Here is a 20,933-nt window from a genome sequence, read left to right as displayed (position 1 = left end):
AAGAAAATCCCAAATAACAATCTAACTTTTGGAGGAGACAAGATGGCAGGGAAGTAGGAGGAGGCACCGTTTCAACCTGTACCCTAAAGTGAGTTGATTACCTACCAAAGAACTCCGATCACCCATGAAGTCAGCCTGAGATTAGAATTATACACATCTGGATCTCTACGGGGTAAGAAGACGCCAGTGGGCAGGTAAAGTGGAGTGGGAATGTCGAACTGATATCAGAAGATAAACAATCTAACTTTTTAGTTCTTTTTTTTTTTTAAAGATTTTATTTATTTGTCAGAGAGAGGGAAAGAGAGTGAGCACAGGCAGACAGAATGGCAGGCAGAGGCAGAGGGAGAAGCAGGCTCCCTGCCGAGCAAGGAGCCCGATGTGGGACTCGATCCCAGGACGCTGGGATCATGACCTGAGCTGAAGGCAGCTGCTTAACCAACTGAGCCACCCAGGCGTCCCTCTTTTTTTTTTTTTTTAAGATTTTATTTATTTATCAGAGAGAGAGGGGGAGAGAGCGAGCACAGGCAGACAGAATGGCAGGCAGAGGCAGAGGGAGAAGCAGGCTCCCTGCTGAGCAAGGAGCCCGATGTGGGACTCAATCCCAGGACGCTGGGATCATGACTTGAGCCGAAGGCAGCTGCTTAACCTACTGAGCCACCCAGGCGTCCCTTAACTCTGGCATTCCCACCACCTTTACTATACTTCTCTTTTCCCTTTTCCAGAGCACTCATCCCTTCTAACATATAATTTCTTTGTACTTTACAAAGAAACATTCCGTTTTCTTTTTTCTTTTTTTAAGAACTAAAAAAGAAAAAAGGGGGGGCAAAGGTAGTAGAAGGAAGGAAATAATAAAGATCAGAGCAGAAATAAATGAAATAGAGACTTAAAAAAGGACAATAGAAAAGATCAATGAAACAATAGCTAGGTCTTCTTTTTAGAGATAGATAAAAATCAGTAAACTTCATGAAGAGAAAAAGACTTAACAAGGAAAAAAGAGGACCCAAATAAATAAAATAAGAAACTAAAGAGAAGTTGCAACTGACATCACATAAATACAAAGAATTATAAGAGACTACCACAAACAATTATATACCAACAAATTGGAAAACCTAGGAGAAATGGACAAATTCCTAGAAACACACAACCTTCCAAGACTGAATCATGAAAAAATAGAAACTCAAAATAGACCAACTGCAAGTAATGAAACTGAATCAGTAATTTTAAAACTCCCAAAAAACAAAAGTCCAGGACTAGAGAGCTTCACAGGTGAATTTTACTAACCATTTAGAGTTCACCGCTATCCTTCTCAAACTATTCAAAAAAATTGAAGAGGAAGTAACAATTCCAAACTCATTTTATGAGGCCAGCATTACCCTGATACTAAAATCAGACAAAGACACCACAAAAGAAAGATGATTTTGGGCCAATATCCTTGATGAACATAGATGCAAAGATCCTCAAAAAATGTTAGCAAACCAAATTCACCACTACATTAAAGGGATCATATACCATGTTCAAATGGGATCTATTCCAGGGATGCAAGGATGGTACACCATCTGCAAATCAATCAATGTGATTCACCACATTAACAAGACAAAGGATAAAAATCAAATGAACATTCTGTCTTGAGCACTGGGTGTTATACTTAACTAATGAATCATTGAACACTACATCAAAAACTAATTATGGGGATGCCTGGGTGGCTCAGTTGGTTAAGCAGCTGCCTTCGGCTCAGGTCATGATCCCAGTGTCCTAGGATCGAGTCCCACATCGGGCTCCTTGCTCCACAGGGAGCCTGCTTCTCCCTCTGACTCTGCCTGCCACTCTGTCTGCCTGTGCTCACTCTTGCTCTCGCTCTCTCTGACAAATAAATAAATAAAATCTTTAAAAAAAAAAAGAAAAAACTAATTATGTACTATACAGTGGCTAACTGAACATAACAAAAAAATCATATGAATGTCTAAATGGTTGCAGAAAAAGCACTTGGCAAAAATCAACAATCCATTTTTATCCTCCTGGCCACTAGACACCACGATAGGTAGCCTGTGTGAGCCAATCGAGGTCCTTTAGGTATTTGTCTGAGCAGCCCTTCTTGGAGTCCTAGCCATGAAGCCAAGAACTCAGCTGGAAGTATAAACCTGGTATGTGGGCCCTGAAGGGAGATCATGCTGTGGGACTATCCAGGCCCAAGGTGGGGTTGGGGGAGGTGGCAGGGAGAGCCTGCAGCAGGAGTGGTGGCCCTTATCTCACTCCAGTGCTCACTCCAGTGATTGTCCTGGGTCATTCTTTCAACATCAATTTATAATTAAAAACTCCCCTCAAAACTCCCTGGTTTTGGAAGGAATGTACCTCAACATGCTAAAGCCACATATGACAAATCCACAGTTAACATCATGCTCAATGGTGTAAAACTAAAAGCTTTTCCTCTAGGATGAGGTACAAGATAAGGATGCCCACTCTTGCCATGTTTATGCAACATAGTACTGGAACCCCTAGCTATAGTAATCCGATAAGAAAAAGAAATTGGTTCAAATTGATTCCAACTGGTAAGGAAGAAGTAAAATTATCACTATTTGCAGATGACTTGATGCTATATACACAAAACCCTAAAGACCATCAAAAAAACTATTAGAACTAACAAATGAATTCAGTAAAGTTCCAGAATACAAAAGTAACATACAGAAATTGGTTGCATTTCCATATACTAATAATGATCAGAAAGAGAAATGAAAAAAACAATCTTATTTAAACTTCATCAAAATAAAATAAGAGAAAAGACAAGACAAGACAAGACCTAGGGATAAATTTAACAGTAGGGTAAAGACCTGCTGTGAAAACTGCAAGAAGATTTTATTGAAAAAAGCAATTGAGGATGACAAAAATGAATTGACAGATATAACATAATCATGGATTGGAAGAATTAATATTATCAAAATGTCTATATTACCCAAAGCAATATTCAGAGTCAATGCAATCCTCATCAAAATACCAACAGTATTTTGAACAAATAATACTAGAACAAATAATACCAAAATTTCTATGGAACAACAAAACACCCCAAATAGCCAAAGCAATCTTCAGAAAGAAAAACAATCCTGGAGGTAATATGCTCTTGGATTTAAAACTACACTACAAAGCTGTGGCTATCAAGATAGTATACTCGTGGCACAAAACAGACACATCAGTGAAACAGAATAAAGAGCCCAGAAATAAACCTCCATTTATATGGTCAATCTAGACAAAGGAGTCTAGATAAACAATGGGGAAAAGAGAGTCTTTTCAATAAATGGTGCTGGGAAAACTGGAAAGCCATATGTAAAAGAATGAAACTGGGCCACTTTTTTTTTTTAAACTGATATAATGCATATTTTTAAATTTTAATTTTTATTTATTTTTTAAATTTCTTTTGTGTTCCAGAATTCATTGTTTATGCACCACACCCAGTGCTCCTGCAATATATACCCTCCGAAATACCCACCACCAAGCTCACCCAACCTCCCACCTCCCTTCCCTCCAAAACCCCCAGTTTGTTTCTCAGAATCCACAATCTCCCATGGTTCATCCCCCCCTCCAATTTCCCCCAACTCACTCTCTCCATCTCCTCACATCCTCCATGTTATTCCTTATGCTCCCCAAGTAAGTAAAACCATATGATAATTGACTCTCTCTGCTTGACTTATTTCACTCAGCATAATCTCTTCCAGTCCCATCCATGTTGATAGAAAAGTTGGGTATTCATCCTTTCTGATGGAGGCATAATACTCCATAGTATACGTGGACCATATCCTCCTTATCCATTTGTCCACTAAAGGGCATCTTGGTTCTTTCCACAGTTTGGCGACTGTGGCCATTGCTGCTATGAACATTGGGGTACAGATGGCCCTTCTTTTTACTACATCTGTATCTTTGGAGTAAGTACCCAGTAATGCAATTGCAGAGTCACAGGGAAGCCCTATTTTTAATTTCTATTTTTAATTTCTTAAGGAATCTCCACTCTGTTTTCCAAAGTAGCTGCACCAACTTGCATTCCCACCAGCAGTGTAAGAGGGTTCCCCTTTCTCCACATCCTCTCCAACACATATTGTTTTGGCCATTCTAACATTGTTAATTTTGGCCATTCTAACTGTCCCCTAAAGTGAGCTGATTATCTTCCCAGAACACTCTGAACACCCATGGAATCAGCCCGAGACGTAGGATTATACACTTCTGGATCTTTACCAGGGCAGAAGATGCCAATAGACAGGTAAAGCAGAGTGGGAACATCGGACTGGGCCATTTTCTTACACCATACACAAAATGAACTCAAAATAGATTAAAGACCTGATTGTAACACTGAAACCATAAAACTCCTAAAAGAAAATAATAGGTAGTGAGCTCTTTGATATCACTCCTAGTAATATTTTTTTGGAACGGTCTCTTTACACAAGAGCAACAAAAGCTAGAACAAACAAATGGAATGACATCAAACTAAAAAGCTTTTGCACAATGAAGGAAACCATAAACAAAATAAGAAGGCAACCTACTGAATGAGAGGTTATTTGCAAGCCATACATCCAGTAAAGGATTAATATTCAAAATATGTAATATAAATTTAATTTAATATAAAAATACAATTTAATATAAAAAATCCAATTTAAAAATAGGCAGAAGAGGGAAGGAGCAAGATGGCAGAGGAGTAGGAGACTTAAGTATCATCAAGTCCCAGGAGTTCAGCTAGATAGTTATCAAACCATTCTGAACACCTTCAAACTCAACAGGAGATCAAAGAGAAGAAGAGCAGCAACGCTAGGAATGGAAAAGTGACCACTTTCTGGAAGATAGGACGTGAGAGAAGTGAATCCAAGGCAATATATGGGAAGAGATACTGTGGGGGGGGAGGGGCCAGCTCCCAGCAAGCAGTAGAGCCACGGAGCACAAAATAGGAACTTTTAGAAGTCTGTTTCAATGAGGGATGTTGCTCCAGAGGCTAAGCGGATGGCGGAGCCCTCATGGGGACAATGTGGTCTCAGGACCCACGGGGTCACATAAAGACCTGGGGTGCCTGAGTGTGGCAGAGCTGCTAGGTATCAGAGACTGAGCCCAGTAGGCTCTCAGCTTGGGGTTACCTTAAACCGTGATCTGAGGCACAGTCAGACCACTGCTCTTCAAGCAGGGACCTCACAAGTGGCAGATCCAGGGAAACTCCCTCCTTCATCCTCAGGAAGAAGCAGGATGACAGCATGCTGCAGGAATCTGCTGGGTTTGGAGACTCCAAATGGGGCCACTTGACAGAGATAGAAATGCTCCATCACAGGCTGGGTGAGCTCAGAGCACTGCCAGAGACCAGGGAGATGGGAGAGATTCACTGCTTTTCTCTGAGGGCACACTGAGGAGTGGGGTCCTGAGCTCTCAGCTCCTCTGGGGCCAGAGACTGGGAGGCTGCCATTTTCATTCTGGTCCTTCAAAGCAGTATGGAAAGCTTCAGGGAACAAAAGCTATCAAACATGAACCCGAGCAGATTACTTAGCCTGGCCCCTGGCAAGGGTGGTGCAGTTCTCCCCCAGGCAAAGACATTTGAGAATCACTGCAATGGGTCCCTCCCCCAGAAGATCAGCAAGAATATCCAACCAAGACCAAGTTCACCAATCAGTGAGAACTGCAAAACCTCAGAGCTACAAGAATACAGCACATAGAATTTGTGGCTTTTTCCCCATGATTCTTTAGTCTTTCAAAGTTAAATTTTTTTAATTTTATTTTTTAATCTATTTTTTAATTTTTCTTATTTCCTATTTTAATTTTTTTTAACTATTTTAACTTATCAGTACTTTTTTTTTTAAGATTTTATTTATTTATTTGACAGAGAGAAATCACAAGTAGACGGAGAGGCAGACAGAGAGAGAGAGAGGGAAGCAGGCTCCCTCCTGAGCAGAGAGCCCAATGCGGGACTCAATCCCAGGACCTGAGCCGAAGGCAGCGGCTTAACCCACTGAGCCACCCAGGCGCCCTTATCAGTACCTTTTTAAAGATCTTTTTTCCTTTTTATTGTTATAGTCATATTCTATCCCTTCATTGTATTTATTTTTTGTATACATACTAGATTTTCTTTCTTTAAAATTTTGGGATACAGTTTCTTCTAACAGATCAAAATATACCCTAAACCTAGCACATGACTTTGTGCTAGTCTCCAGCCTTATCACATACTTCCCTTTTTTTTTTTTTAGCAACTTCTTATCACTTCCTTTTTTAGAATCTTTTAAAATTTTCATCTTTACAATCATATTCCATCCCTTCATCTTGTTTACCCTTATTTTGTATACATGTGTTTTTCTTTCTTTAAAATTTTGGAAGGCAGTTTCTTCTAAAAGACCAAAATACACCCAAAACCAAGTGTGTGACCCATTATATTCACCAGTCTAAAAATATAGTTTTTTCCCCCTCCTTTCTTCCCTAGTTTCAGGTCTCCTCCAGTTTGGTTAGTGTATGTTTTCCTGGGGTCTTTGCTATCCTTTTAGTATTTTGTTCTCTCATTCATCTATTCTTATCTGGATAAAATGACAAGGTGGAAAAACTCACCTCAATTTACAAAAAAAAAAAAAAAAAAAAGAGTAAGCAGCAGTACCAACGTCTAGGGACCTAACTAATATGGACATTAGTATGATGTCAGAACTAGAGTTCAGAATGATGATTATCAAGGTGCTAGCTGGGCTCACAAAAAGCATGGAGGATACTAGAGAATCCCTTTCTGGAGAAATAAAAGAACTAAAACTAACCAAGTTGGCATTAAAAAAAAGCTATTAATGAAGTGCAATAAAAAGTGGACGCTCTTACTGCTAGGATAAATGAGGCAGAAGAGAGAATTAGTGATATAGAAGACCAAATGATGGAGAATAAAGAAGCTGAGAAAAAGAGAGACAAACAACTCCTGGACCACAAGGGGAGAATTTGAGAGATAAGTGATACCGTAAAATGAAACAATATTAGAATAATTTGGGATCCCAGAAGAAGAAAGAAAGAGAGGAGCAGAAGGTATATTGGAGAAAATTATAGCAGAGAATTTCCCTAATTTGGAGAAGGGAGCAAGCATCAAAATCCAGGAGGCACAGAGAACCCCCCACCCCGGTCAAAATCAATAAAAATAGGACCACCACCATCTAATAGTAAAACTTCCAAGTCTCAGTGACAAAGACAAAATCCTGAAAGCAGCTCAGGACAAAATCCTGAAAGCCGCTCAGTACCTATCCTCTTGTAACCTGTTCTAAGGTAGAAACATTAGATTCTACCTTAGAAAGTGTGTGACCCATTATATACACCAGTCTAATATATATAATTTTTTCCCCTCCTTTCCTCCCTGGTTTCAGGTCTCCTCCAGTTTGGTGAGTGTATGTTTTCCTGGGGTCGTTGCTATCCTTTTAGTATTTTGTTCTCTCATTCATCTATTCTTATCTGGATAAAATAACAAGGTAGGTTTCTACCTTAGGAGCCTGTTCTAAGGTAGAAACATTAGATTGGTAGCAGACCTATCCACAGAGACCTGGCAGGCCAGAAAGGACTGGCATGATATATTCAGAGCACTAAATAAGAAAAATGTGCAGCCAAGAATACCATATCCAGCTAGGCTGTCATTGAAAATAGAAGGAGAGATAAAAAGCTTCCAGGACAAACAAAATCTAAAAGAATTTGCAAATGCCAAAGCAGACCTATAGGAAATATTGAAAGGGATCCTCTAAGCAAAGAGAGAGCCTAAAAATAACATGGACCAGTAAGGAACAGAGACAGTCACCTTACAAGCAATACAGTAGCACTAAATTCATATCTTTCAATAGCCACACTGAATGTAGATGGGCTAAATGCCCCCATCATAAACATAGGGTATCAGATTGGATTAAAAAAACAAGACCCATCAATATGCTGTCTGCAAGAGACTCATTTGAGACACAAAGACACCTCCAGACTTAAAGTGAGGGGGTGGAAAATAATTTACCATTAATAAAAGAAAGAACAAGAATCATATGATACTCTCAATAGATGCTGAAAATGCATTTGACAATTTACAGCATCGTTTCTTGATCAAAACTCTTCACAGTGTAAAGACAGAGGGTACATACCTCAATATCATAAAAGCCATCTATGAAAAACCCACAACAAATATCATTCTCAATGGGGAAAAACTGAGAGCTTTTCCCCTAAGGTCAGGAACATGGCAGAGATGTCGTAATCATCAAGATAGTATGGTACTGGCACAAAAAACAGACCCATAGATCAGTGGAACAGAATAGAAAGCCCAGAAATGGACCCTCAACTCTATGGTCAACTAATCATCCACAAAGCAGGAAGGAATGTCCAATGGAAAAAGGTCTCTTCAACAAATGGTGTTGGGAAAATTGGACAGGCAATGCAGAAGACCGAAAGTGGACCATTTCCTTACACCACACACAAAAATAGACTCAAAATGGATGAAACAGGAATCCATCAACATCCTTGAGGAGAACACAAGCAGTAACCTCTTCAACCTCAGCCACAGCAACTTCTTCCTAGAAACATAGCCAAAGGCAAGGGAAATAAGGGCAAAAATGAACTATTGGGACTCCATCAAGATCAAAAGTTTTTGCACAGCAAAGGAAACAGTCAACAAAACCAAAAGACAACCAACAGAATGGGAGAAGATATTTGTAAATGACATATCAGATAAAGGGCTAGTATCCAAAATCTATAAAGAAATCAAACTCAACACCCAAAGAACAAATAAACCAATCAAGAAATTGGCAGAAGACATGAACAGACAGACATTTCTGCAAAGAAGACATCCAAATGGCCAACAGACATATGAGAAAGTGCTCAACATTACTTGCCATCAAGGAAATACAAATCAAAACCACAGTGAGATACCACCTCACACCAGTCAGAATGGCTAAAATTAACAAGTCAGGAAATGACAGGTGTTGGAAAAGATGTGGGGAAAAGGGAACCCTCCTACACCCTTGGTGGGAATGCAAGCTGGTGCAGCTACTCTAGAAAACAGCATGAAACTTCCTCAAAAAGTTTAAAATAGAGCTACCCTATCAAAAGGGTAATTGCAATTGCACTACTGGGAATTTACCCTAAAGATACAAACGTAGTGATCCAAAGGGGCACATGTGCTGAATGTTTATAGCAGCAATGTCCACAACAGCTAACCTGTGGAAAGAACCTAGATGTCCATCAACAGATGAATGGATAAAAAAGATGTGTTTTATATATATATATAACACATCTTTTTTATCCATTTATATATATATATATATATATATATATATATATATATATAATGCAATACCACACAACCATCAAAAAACCACAAAATCTTGCCATTTGCAATGACATGGGTGGAACAAGAGGGTATTATGCTAAGCAAAATAAGTCAATCAGAGAAAGACAATTATCATATGATCTCTCTGATATGAGGAATTTGAGAGGCAGGGCGGCTGGTTGTGGGGGATAGGGAGGGAAAATATGAAACAAGATGGGAACGGGGAGGGAGACAAACCATAAGAGACTCTTAATCTCAGGAAACAAACTGAAGGTTGCTGGGTGGTGGGAGGGGAAGGATAGGGTGGCTGGGTTATGGACATTGGGGAGGGTATGTGTTATGGTGAGTGCTGTGAATTGTGTAAGACTGATGATTCACAGACCTATATCCCTGAAGCAAATAATACATTATAGGTTAAATAAATAAATACCAAAAAATTAAAAATTAAAATGGGCAGAAGACACGAAAAGACATTTCTCCAAAGAAGACATGCAGATGGCCAACAGTCACATGAAAAGATGCTCAGTCACTAATCATCAGGGACATGCAAATCAAAACCACAATGAGATATCACCTCACACCAGGCAGATTGGCCACTATCAAAAAGATAAGAAATAACAAGAGTTGGTAAGGATGTGGATAAAAGGACGCACATACACTGCTGGTGGGAATGGAAATGGGTATAGCCACTATGAAAAAATGTGTGGAAGTTCCTCAAAAAATATTAAAAATGGAACCACCATATGACCCAGGCATTCCACATCTGAGTATTTATCTGAAGAAAACAAAACACCAATTTGAAGAGCTCTGTGCACCCCCATGTTCTCTGCAGCATTATTTACAATAGCGCAGGTATAAAAGCAACCTAAATGCCCCTCCATAGATGAATGGATAATGCAGATGTGGTGCATATATGAAATATGACTTGGCCATAAAAAGAATAAAATCTTGCCATTTGTGACAAAATGGGTGGACTGGAGGGTATTATGCCAAGTGAGTTATGTCAGACAGGGGAAGACAAACACAATATGATTTCACTTATACATGGAACCTAAAAACAAAACAAATGTTATATGCCAATGACATCTCATTAAAGCTGGAAAAAAACAAAGACCCATGAGTGGTACAGCTGGATTAAATCCTAGACTTCCGGTCCCAGAGCTGCACACTATAAAATAAACAAACCACATTTATTTATCCTTCTCTCTAGTGACATTTAGTTTGCAATTTTCCCTACCATGAACAAGTTTCAGTGAACATCACAGATAGGCACAGTGATGTGAACGTCCCTGTGCCTATCTGCCTTTGCATATGTGGAACAGTTCCTGAAGGTATATACATCACGTAGAATAGCCATGGAATGAGTCCTTTTCTGTTTGTTTTTTGAAAGTACAGAGCAACACAGATGTTATTTAAAATTTTCTTCTTCCCTTCAGAAAATTTTTTTGTCTGATAGAATTTATGTTCCATGAAGGCAGGGAATTTTGTCTGTTTTGTTCACAGCTCTTTTCTAGGCAAACAGAAGAATGTCAAGCACATGAGAGATACTCAATAAGTACCTGCAGAAAATATGAATGGTTCTTGAATATTAGGCTCTGTTGCCTTAATTATGCAAACACTTTTTATACAACCCCAAACTGTGTAAGGAGAATTTCTAGTTACTCATCTTTGTACATTGAGAATTTTACCCAAGCCTTGGATTTACCCCCCAAAAGGCACTGGAAGAGAGGATTCTTCTTGGAGGTTATGGTATTGGTATGTTATTGGTATTCTCCTCAAGGACTTTAAACTGGGGGGTTAGGAACAAGTGCTACGACTCAACAGCTTGAAGAGAATGAGGTGGGAGCCACAGCTGTAAACGATGTGGGACAGTCTCCCCTGAGTCCTGGTGTGGTTTGGCCTTCTTGGTGCTGCCAAACACCATGCCGAGACTGAGCCCTGCCTTTAAGGAGATGAAGCTCAACCACTGTCAGCCCCATGGACACTACCAAGCCACAGTGGCTAAGGAGACTCCAGTCTGTCCTACTGCTCACTCTTGCCCTTACCCTCTGTGCCTCTGAAGTAGGGCATGTTTATGAGATCCAAAACTAGACTCTCAGAGAGCCCCCTAGTCGTGTGGTCCCACTCCACTCTATCTAGAGCAACTTCCTTTCTCTTGCATGTGAATAGCTCCCTTCCGTAGAATCTAGCAAGGGTGCTGGTTTCCCCCATGTTTCTATTGCAGGTGAATTCAGCCATGCTCAGGAAAGAAGGCATCAGAAGTGCACCTACTGGAGGATTAACTTGTTTTTAGCTGTGTCTTCCCAAAATGTCATAAATCAGTTACAGACAAGGGGACAGTAGTTGAACAGGAAAACTGTCACTTGAGGCTCTTTCTTGACTGCTGCTTTTATGTGAAAGCAGCTGCATCTTTGATTCTAATTTTTTAACCTCTTTTTAGTGTAACTGCTGATAGTGGAGATGGCACATCCAATATCTTTATGTGTAAAACACGGAAATGGTTCTCTTGTGCACAGATGTTAGAGGACTTTGGAGGGAATGGCTGGACCCCTTTTTTTCTCTCGTCTGTTTTCCACAGCCCATTCATTCTTTCACAACTCACGTTATATGAATAGCATCCTTTTCAATTTTGTGCTTTACTCAAGACCCATGTTGATAACTGAGCTGACAGCTCTTAGGAAGCCTCTGGAATTAACAGATCCATCAAATATTTAGTGATTTAGGCCTACGAGGTGCCAGACCTTCTCTCAGAAGCTGAAGAGAAAATATTTCCTGATCTCATGGAACTTACAACACATCTCATCTCACAAAGCTTTCACCTCCCTGTGAAAGAAATAGATAATAAATAAGTAAACATAGGTCAGATGGTGATAATGTGGGAGAAAAGAAAGTCAAAGTACAGGGCAAAGAGTGTTGGAGAGATGCTACTTTAGGGAGCAGAGAAAGCCCCTCTCAGACTCTCTTCTTCATCACATCCTTAGAAAGCGTGGAAAAAGAACATTGAAATACCCTAGTTATACACTCATACTCAATAAGATTCCCTAGTGACTGTGAAAAGTGGGTGTAGATGTGTTTGTTCATGAACATCCCTAGTAAGACCACTTTGTGTATTATGAAATCTGGACCCTCAGAATCAAATGTGTGATTCTCTGATCCTAATGTCCTCACTTATAAAATGAAATCGTAGGGCTACTGTAAAGTTCCAGTAAGCCAGCATATACAAAGTGCCAGGCATACAGTTAGCACTTAATAAATGTGGCTTTCTTTCTTTTCTCCCTTCCCCTTTCTTAGGCTCTTACTTTGATAAAAAAACGTTGATAAAATAGCCTTCTCCCCAAGCCATACACATGAGGCAACAGAGAGCCTTATGAAGGAAAAATTAGAAATTAGATCAGTTTTTCTTTATCATACTATTTCCTCAATCCATGGAGCCTAGATGTCTTTAGATAATTTGGAGTGAAAACAAACAATTTCTTATTGGGTTCCTCTAGAGTCTGAATGGGCCTAGAACGGTGCCATCATATAGAAAAGAGATCATTGAAATGCCACCTGAGGGAACAAAGGCACTAGATTGAATTACAAATATCCTATCATGTGAGTAGTTGAGGAAGCTGTGTGAGACCCTCCAGAGCAGGGTGTTGACAACATCTCTCTTGAACACAACATAGGATAAATATGAATACTTATTAAAAAATCTAAATCATTACCTCCCATTGTCCCCAGTGGTACCAAATTCATAAAGAAAATAAATTCCCTGGTATTTTTTTTATAGCAGAAGAAACATATCATGAATACTAACAAAAATAAAATATGGCTTTCTTACCCTAACAGTTGAAATCCAGGTAAACTTCACCCTTTTAATGGGCCATGTAAGTGGTTGGGTTTGTTGTTGTTGTTGTTGTTGTTGTTGTTGTTTTTAAACAACAGATCAAAACCAACTTCTATTATTTTTTCACGAAGTCACTTCCAGTAGCCTCTTCCTTTGGTGTAGAAGTAAATTCTCTGGACTAGAAATACGAAGTCATCCCTATGACCTTGATCAAGATGTCTCACTTCTCAGAGCTCAGTGTCCTGGGCTTGGACTAGGTTGACTCTCTGGAAAATTCTTGTGCATGTTCTGAGATTTTCCTATGAAAATATTTTTCCCCTTTCTTTTCTTCCTCTATTTCTACTCCTTCTCTAATCATAAACCACGTCTGCTATATGATATTGCTCCAACCCAGCAGGGTTCTCTCCCGCTATCCCACTGGCTCCAGAACCATGGCGGTGGTGAATCCCTTGTATAGTTGGGCAGAGTTTCCAGCAAGTAATTACAAAGACACGCTGCACTGTGTCTTCTTACTCTCCGTGAAGCATTTATTGAATTTATAGTCCTTATTCTTCCCAACCTCTGGGAAGAGGTATTGTAAGGACTCTCAGCAATGGAGAGAGATTTAAAAATCCACCTTGGGAAAATCATTGAAAATATAAAAGGCTAGTAGTTTCTCCAAGTAGACGTAAGTGAATGAAGATCTGATATGTCAGCTGATAATTTATTTTTATATACACAGACTTGGAATACTGCAAATTTTCTATTTTGACCTTGCTTTTATGTACAAGAGCCCTGGGCTCATCAATAAAAACACCACGGTCCAGGCCTGCTGGCTAGGGGTGCTGTGGAGCCCAAGACGCTTTGGGGTCTAACTACTCACTACTTAGCTAACCTAACTGATCCCTTCTTCTCAATTGTTTCCTACATTTCACTGTGTTTGCTTGTAAAGTATACCTTCATCCTCACCTTTTCTGACCATCACATCAGGAAAGCATCCTGTCACTTCCTTGGAAAGCTCTAGTGCTTCTAGATGGAAAGGTACTTCTCTTGAAGGAAAAGTTCATGTTATGTGGAGACATGAACAAAAGAAAAGACAACTGTCAGCAAGCATCCTTTGAGTCTAATGGAATCCATGTTACAAACCATTTGCGATGGTGCCAAAAGGAACTGACTGGAACATTGGAAAGGATGCAACATGTGCTACTAGGGCGTGGGTCTCAAACTTTGCTTTGACTGATATGTAAAGATTCAAAGAAATTCCAGGAAACTGACATAAAGTTGACAATATTTTTCATATATGGCCTTAAAAACAAAAGGAAAAACTACCCTCTTTCTATTGCCATTTCATTTCATTTCAAACGGACAATATTATGGTATAGCCATGTCATGGAATATATTATTCAGCTACAAAAAGTAATGAGGTTATATATATATGACAGATATATCAGGCACAAGAAGACAAATATTGTATGATTCCACTTATGTGCAGTATCTAGCGTAGTAAAATACATGATGATGGAAAGTGGATCAGAGGTTACCAGGGGTTGAGGAGAAGGGAGAGAAGGGAGGATGGGGAATTATTGCTTCACGGGTAGAGTTTCTTGAACTATATACTGGTGATGGCTGCACATCATTTAATTAATGCCACTGAATTGTATACTCAAAAAATGGCCCCCAAAAGGGACATTTTCACACACACACACACACACACACACACACACACACACAATGCAAAGCACAGAGGTAAACAGACGGTCCACAGAAGCTTTCACTGATGTTAGAAGAAAGGACAGATCCAGATCCAGGTGAGTTTGTCAGTTTAGCTGTAGAAACAGGTACTTCTGGATCATCTGCTGAGAGTGAAAGTCTTGGGATTGGAATCCTACTTCTTCGATCAACTCGGTACTTCTTTGTGCAGGTTTCGGTGTTCCCCATGATCTGGCTCTGAGTTTACCTAACCAACACATTCACTAATTCGAACCATTCACTTGGTTAAGCCATTCTCTTCACTAGCTGAGGAGACCATCCAGCTGTCTCCCATCTCCATCTCCCTATTCATGCTGCTAACTCTTTCCTTTGCTCAGCCACATCCTCCCTGTCTTCAAGGTCAGCTCAGGAACCATTTTCACACGGAAGAGACTATCTCTCATCCATAGTTTTCCTATCTTACTAATCATCCTAAGTGACTTCTCTGGCCTTGAACACCAATAGCATATAAAATGCTCTTCCCCATTATAGCTTACTTACCCACAGCAGGGTATGGATTATTGTTTCCCATTTGCTAGTCTTTTGTAGGCTCCCTTAATCTTATTTGCCAAGCAATTATTAATGGTCTTTTAAGTACCCAGCAAATACTATTATTGTTGATTAGCGAATAATAATTAACAATAGTTGGTATTTATGGAGCCCACGCATTCCACAGTGATTTCACACATACAGTTATGGAATCATTGTTTACCAGTCTCCTAAATCCCCACAACAACTTATTAGTGAAATGTTAGCTCCATTTTAATGAAAAAGAACCGAGGTGTCGAAGAATCAAGAGGTCCATGCAAGCGTGTATGCTAATTAATAAATAATTAATATATTTAATAATAAAATAATTAAAATCAATCTTGTGTATTAAAACATTTCCTAATATATGTCCAACTGAGAATAAACCTAGGAAAAAGACTTTTTATATAGAAAATGACACATTTATTTTGTTATTTAATAAATGTTTGGTCACACAACCTGAGTCTATTTAGCCAAGTTATTTTCCAAAACTATTTTCAACCTTTTTTTTTTTTTTTGAAGATTTTATTTATTTACTTGAGAGAGAGAGAGAGCATGAGCAGGGAGAGAACCAGAGGGAGAAGCAGACTTCCCACTGAGCAGAAAGCCCAGTGTAGGGCTCGATGTGGGGCTTGAACCCAGAACTCTGGAATCATGACCTGAGCTAAAGATGGATGCTTAACGGACTGAGCCACTCAGGAACCACTATTTTCAACTTTAAAAAGTTAACAATTAATACATATTTGTTATAGAAAAATAAGAAAATAAGGCAGGGAAGAAAGTCTATAATCCCACTATCTAAAGTCAACAACTAGTAACATATCTTTTCATACATTGTCTATGATTATATGTAGACCCCCCTTTCTTTGAATAGAAAATGGAATTTTTGTAGAGATAGAGAGATAGATAGCTTTGCTAATAGGATTTTTAACTTAATGGGGGAATGAATATATTTGCATGTCAAATACACCTATGTTCCCATTTATGACTGCATGACTTATAAGCTAATCCTCTATTTTTGTATGTTTCCATTGGCTCCTATTTTTTCTAGCATATAAAAAAGCTCTGTGATGAACAAATCTCCATCTTCATGCACTTGTCCAACTACTGCCTTAGGATGAATTCCTGGAAGTAGGACTTACAGGTCATTGATAAGAAACTATTTTTGAAGAAAAAATTTTTTTATGAATTAGAGGTGATAAAACAGATTTAGGTTCATGCTAAGTTTCCAGTACTCTGTCGTACTCAAATTTTTTTTTAACCAGATAAAACTGTTTTTTAAATGTCCGAAGAATTTAAACAGATGGTTTCAATATCTCAGCCCCTTCAAACTATATAAATGTATAGATGACAAGCACAGAAATCTAACATTGATTTGGAAGACAAGACATATCCTAATTTCAACAACACTTTTATTGTTTCTTTAATCAGATGAGAAAAGCAGGTAAAAAAGAGGAACCCACATTTGTAAAAACAATCTTCTCCAATTTTTAAAAACTTGTTTTTATTTTTCTGATTTAAAAAATTACATATTCGTTATAGAAAATTTGGAAAATACAGAGAATAAAGAAAACATGAATTTCCCAGAATCCAACAATACAAGAGAGGATAGCCTTCCAGTTTCACTACTTTCTCTACATGCGCATTTTTTAAACAATTTGCCATTCTCCTTCTCTCCCCCACCGGACCCACCAGAAAGGAGGGGAAGGCAGGTCCTTGAGGTCCGCCACACCATTTCATCCTCACCGAAGGCTTCCTCCTTGCTGAGCTGTGGCCTGTTTGCCTTCTTACTTCCCAGACTGCTACACAAAAGCAAAAGCCACCCCTCTGCCCTCCCATAGCAGGGTCAATGATCCTCTGCCTCCAGAACTCCGAACCGGAGTACCGGAGAACAACAAGTCAACTTCCAGCTGCCTGCTGCATTTCAGAGTCAGGTTTCTCCCCGGTAACACCTTGAAGATTTATCTCAGCTGATCAACATCTGAAGCAGCAACTAACACCTTATAAGATGTATACAGCACTTTAAAGTTTAGCAAGTTCTCTCACATTTTAACATCTGCGAGAGTCTTCTGAAATGGACAAAGCAGATATCCCTGTGTATCAGAAAAGGAAACCAAGGTGCAGAGGAGCTGAGTAAAGGTCATAGATAGTGAATGGCAGAGCTTGGATTTGAAGCCATAAATTGACTCCAAGGTCAGAGCTCGTTGCCTAGCCATTGTTAACAAACCATTCTTCAGACTGACAACTAGAAATTAAGAGCCAGAAGGATCTTCAATAAATCACCTAATCTAATCCCTTCTTAGTAGTCACATGTAAGGAAAAGAAGTCCCAGAGAAGCTAGGTGATTGCCGAAAGTCACCAGCTTTCATGATGAAGAGGATCTAAAGGCCCAATCTTCAGACTCCCAGGCCAGTGCTCACGCCAGTCGTCCCTAGAGAGATGTTCTTTAATAAGCTGGTCTCTCATCCGGAGTCTTCTGGTTAGCCAAATGTCAACCAGGAATTAAAATCCTAAAAGTGTAGAATGTTAGAGCCAGAAGGGACCTTGAAGACCACCCCAGGCAACCCATTCACTTCACAGATGAGGAATCTAAGGTCCAAATCCCATGGCTTTTGATGTTCAGTTCTATGCACTTCCCTTCCACTCAACCTATCACTTCCCTTCTGAGTAGTTAAAAACAAAATCTGGCCAAAGATTTTACTTCCTTCTTTGACACTCAGCGTGCCACAGGCAAAATCAAAGTGAAACTAAACAGGACTTGAACGCAGAAGATACTTCATTTGCCACAGATGTACCCACCATGACTGTTACTACAAAATATCCGAGTTCTGCTGGGTTCTAAGCAGACTCCCCCACTCTCCGCCCTCCACCCCCCAACCAGAGAGAAGGCCTACTGAAATCCCTGCGTCCTAGGAAAGGGTACCTATGACCCTTTGGAAGTCACCATCCCTTTAATCTGCGAAAATGTAGCAATACTGTTTCGCTAAAGGCTTTTACTCCACAAATAAGCCAGGAATCCGAATTAAAACTGGCAGCACATCCCCAGAGCTGTCAAAGTTCGCTGACCCCAATGGACTCAGACCCTGCTCCCACCATCTTTGTATACCCGCCCCCCACCCCCAAATCAGCTCCTCAACGCCAGCTAACCCTGACTCTGCAGCAGTTCCATGGTTCTACGGCTAGCCTTACTTCTCTAATGAGATGGAAAGCTCTTTGAGGGCAAGAAGCTACTTCCACCGCCCCTAGCTTCAAGAAACTTGAAGAAGGATAAACCAAACCTTGTGTAAAACCAAGCGCGGTCACAGAGGTGTAAACAGGAAGCCAAGGAGCGCAGAAGACGTGCGTCTACTGCTAGGGAGGAGGGCAGCTGCTGGGTAAGGGAACAGATCCGAGTCTTAAAGGGCTAGTGGGATCAGTCGGGCAAAGGTAGGCGGAAGGCAAAGCCAGGCAGGCGGGCCAGCGTCAGCACAAGCAAGGAGAGAAACAGTTCAACGCTGCCGTAGCATCAAGTGCAAGGCGGGGAGTGGTGAGAATTGAGGCTGTAGCGGTGGGCCCAGCAAGGAGGCAACAGGCAACAAGCGCGCGTAATTCGCGCTGACCTGTACCGGGAGAGCAGCTTACGCAATTCGCGAGTAAACGAATTTGGGCGCCCATTGCGAGGCTCTCTCAATGACCGCCGCGCCAGCCCCCTCCCCCGTGCACCTGTGCGCCTTCGCAGCTGCCAAAGCAAACGCAGGGCTGCCTCAATCCGCTAGATTTTCAACGCGGGCCGCACGCCGCCCCCACCCCCGGCCACGGCCAAGGCCACGGCTGCCTCTAGCCCCGCGCCCCCCTGGCCCGCTCGTTTCTCCGCTCTGGTTTAAAACGCCTGTTGACGCACTGTGGCGGGTGCCTGCGCGCTGGCGGGCGGCCCCGCGGTTTTCTCTGCAGTTGTCACCGGGGTTCCTGAAGAAGAATCCCTGCGGGCCTCCCGACCCCGAGCTGGGGAGGCCGGGGGCGGCCAAGGCTCCCTCGGCCGGGCTGGCCCGGGGCCTGGCACGGCGGCCGGGCAGGGGCCGGTGCCATCTGGGGCTTGCGCAAGGCGCAGTGCCGAAATCAGTCCTCCCGGGAAAGCGCAGCATGGAAACAAACAGGACGGGCCCCCCTCTCTCCGCCCGCGGCTGAGCGGGCACCGGGGACAGCGCGGGCTTCCCCGCAGCCAGTCGGGCCGGGGCCGGGGCCAGGACCCAGGCGGGCGCGGCGGCGGTGGCGCGGGGGGCGCGGGGCGGAGCGGCCCAGGGCAGGGGCTCGCTCGCTCGGGGTCCGCGCGCCGGCGCCCAGGCCGTTGTCATTACCTGGCCAGTGTAGTTTTCCCCGAGCCCGGGAGGCCTCGCAGGAGGTAGAGGTGTTTCCTAAAGCTGGGACGGCGCGGAGGTGTCCCACGCGGGGGTGGCGGGGCCGGCGGCCGAGGTTTCTGCTGCTGCTGCTGGAGGCTCAGCCTCCCAAAGGATTCAAGAAAACTCTCCTCCATGGGGTGGGGGCTGGCTGCGAGAGCCCTGGGTTCCCTTTCCTGAAGTCACCGTCTTGGCCAAAGCTGTTGTTTTTGTGGCTCTCCGGCCATGTGATAGATGGAGGGGCGGGCGCTCGGAGCCCAGCCCCTCCTTCCCACCCGAGCGAGCCGCGCTGCGTGGGAGGGGGCGTCCCTACCTGGAAAGCTGGGGACTCTGGGAGACTGGCAGCCAGGAGACCCTGGGTGATGCTCCCTACCCTCTGACCCCCAGCCCGCTCGCCGACCCCCTCCCTTGCCTCTCGGTGCCCTTTGCCCTGAGGGGAAAGGGCCTACGGGTTGAAACACAGATACTCCCCCGGCCACCCGCCACGGAAGTCAGGCCCTCTGCAACAACCCTCCTCCACCCACCACCCACCCCCGACTGGACTAGACCTTGAAAGTGAAATAATTTTAGTCAACGATTAAGGAACGTGAACAGCATTTTGAATAGTAACAGTAAAGTCCATTGTCTTCCCCAGTTTGGGAGCACCAATATCTGGCTAGTGTCCCAGCGGCTCATACCGCTGTCCCACGGCCTGTGTCATTTCTTTCTCCTTCTTCTTCTTCTTCTTCTTTTTTTTTTTTTTTTTTTTTTTTTTTATCCTTCTTTAGCCTGCCAAAAATATTCTTAGAAAGCTTTGTTGCTTCTACATAACTTTAAATCTCATCAGAAAAAGCACCCCTTAAAACTCAAATTGATGTATGGACAGTAGCATAAACAAGGTCTCATGAGAAGACGTGCACTGCCCAGGTACTTGCTTGGCTGCCACCTGAGAAGACGTGGCCTCTCTGGAAGGATTTCAGCTCCCCAGGGAAAGGAGCAGTCTCTGGAAATCATTTATAGCTAAGTATCCAGAATTACGTTCTAAGCTCCAGGAGCTGGTGAGTGCCAGTCGCTTGATCACCATGGCACTCCCCAGTATTTCACACTCAAGAGTGTGATAGACTGATCCTATTTTTTGAACCAAAATTCAAGATGCATGGACTGAAAGAGACAATATTGAAAGTACCATGTTGGAAAAATCCACGATATATGGTGGCTTTGGCTGTAATAA

The 20,933-nt window shown here is 41.9% G+C and overlaps 2 protein-coding genes and 1 non-coding gene across 9 annotated transcripts in view; all 3 read right to left on the bottom strand.

Moving 5' to 3' along the window:
• Window positions 1-20,195, bottom strand: part of N4BP2L1 (NEDD4 binding protein 2 like 1) — a 55,315-nt gene extending 35,120 nt beyond the window's left edge. For 4 of the 7 annotated variants that reach the window (XR_009346846.1, XR_009346844.1, XR_009346845.1 and 1 more), the window contains exon 1: window positions 19,685-20,169. Coding sequence is in view for 4 of the 7 variants with exons in the window: in XM_059143791.1 (XP_058999774.1) it covers window positions 19,685-19,860 (176 nt within the window). In the remaining 3 variants the exon portion in view is untranslated. Of the gene's footprint in view, window positions 1-19,684 lie in introns of all 7 variants that reach the window. The other 3 variants (XM_059143793.1, XM_059143792.1, XM_059143794.1) reach the window with 3 other exon arrangements.
• Window positions 11,557-11,688, bottom strand: LOC131814220 (small nucleolar RNA SNORA16B/SNORA16A family). Its single transcript, XR_009347211.1, has one exon. It is a non-coding gene; the product is annotated as a small nucleolar RNA SNORA16B/SNORA16A family (small nucleolar RNA).
• The window catches only part of N4BP2L2 (NEDD4 binding protein 2 like 2), an 85,809-nt gene continuing 81,621 nt past the window's right edge, over window positions 16,746-20,933 (bottom strand). Inside the window, exon 10 of the mRNA XM_059143785.1 lies at window positions 16,746-17,860. The gene's annotated coding sequence lies outside the window, so the exon portion shown is untranslated. The remainder of the gene's footprint in view (window positions 17,861-20,933) is intronic.

Source organism: Mustela lutreola, chromosome 13 (assembly GCF_030435805.1).
Source record: "Mustela lutreola isolate mMusLut2 chromosome 13, mMusLut2.pri, whole genome shotgun sequence".
In the NCBI taxonomy this organism is placed as follows: domain Eukaryota; kingdom Metazoa; phylum Chordata; class Mammalia; order Carnivora; family Mustelidae; genus Mustela; species Mustela lutreola.
The sequence above is the reverse complement of the archived record's forward strand: the minus strand, read 5'-3'. Positions and strand labels throughout refer to the sequence as shown.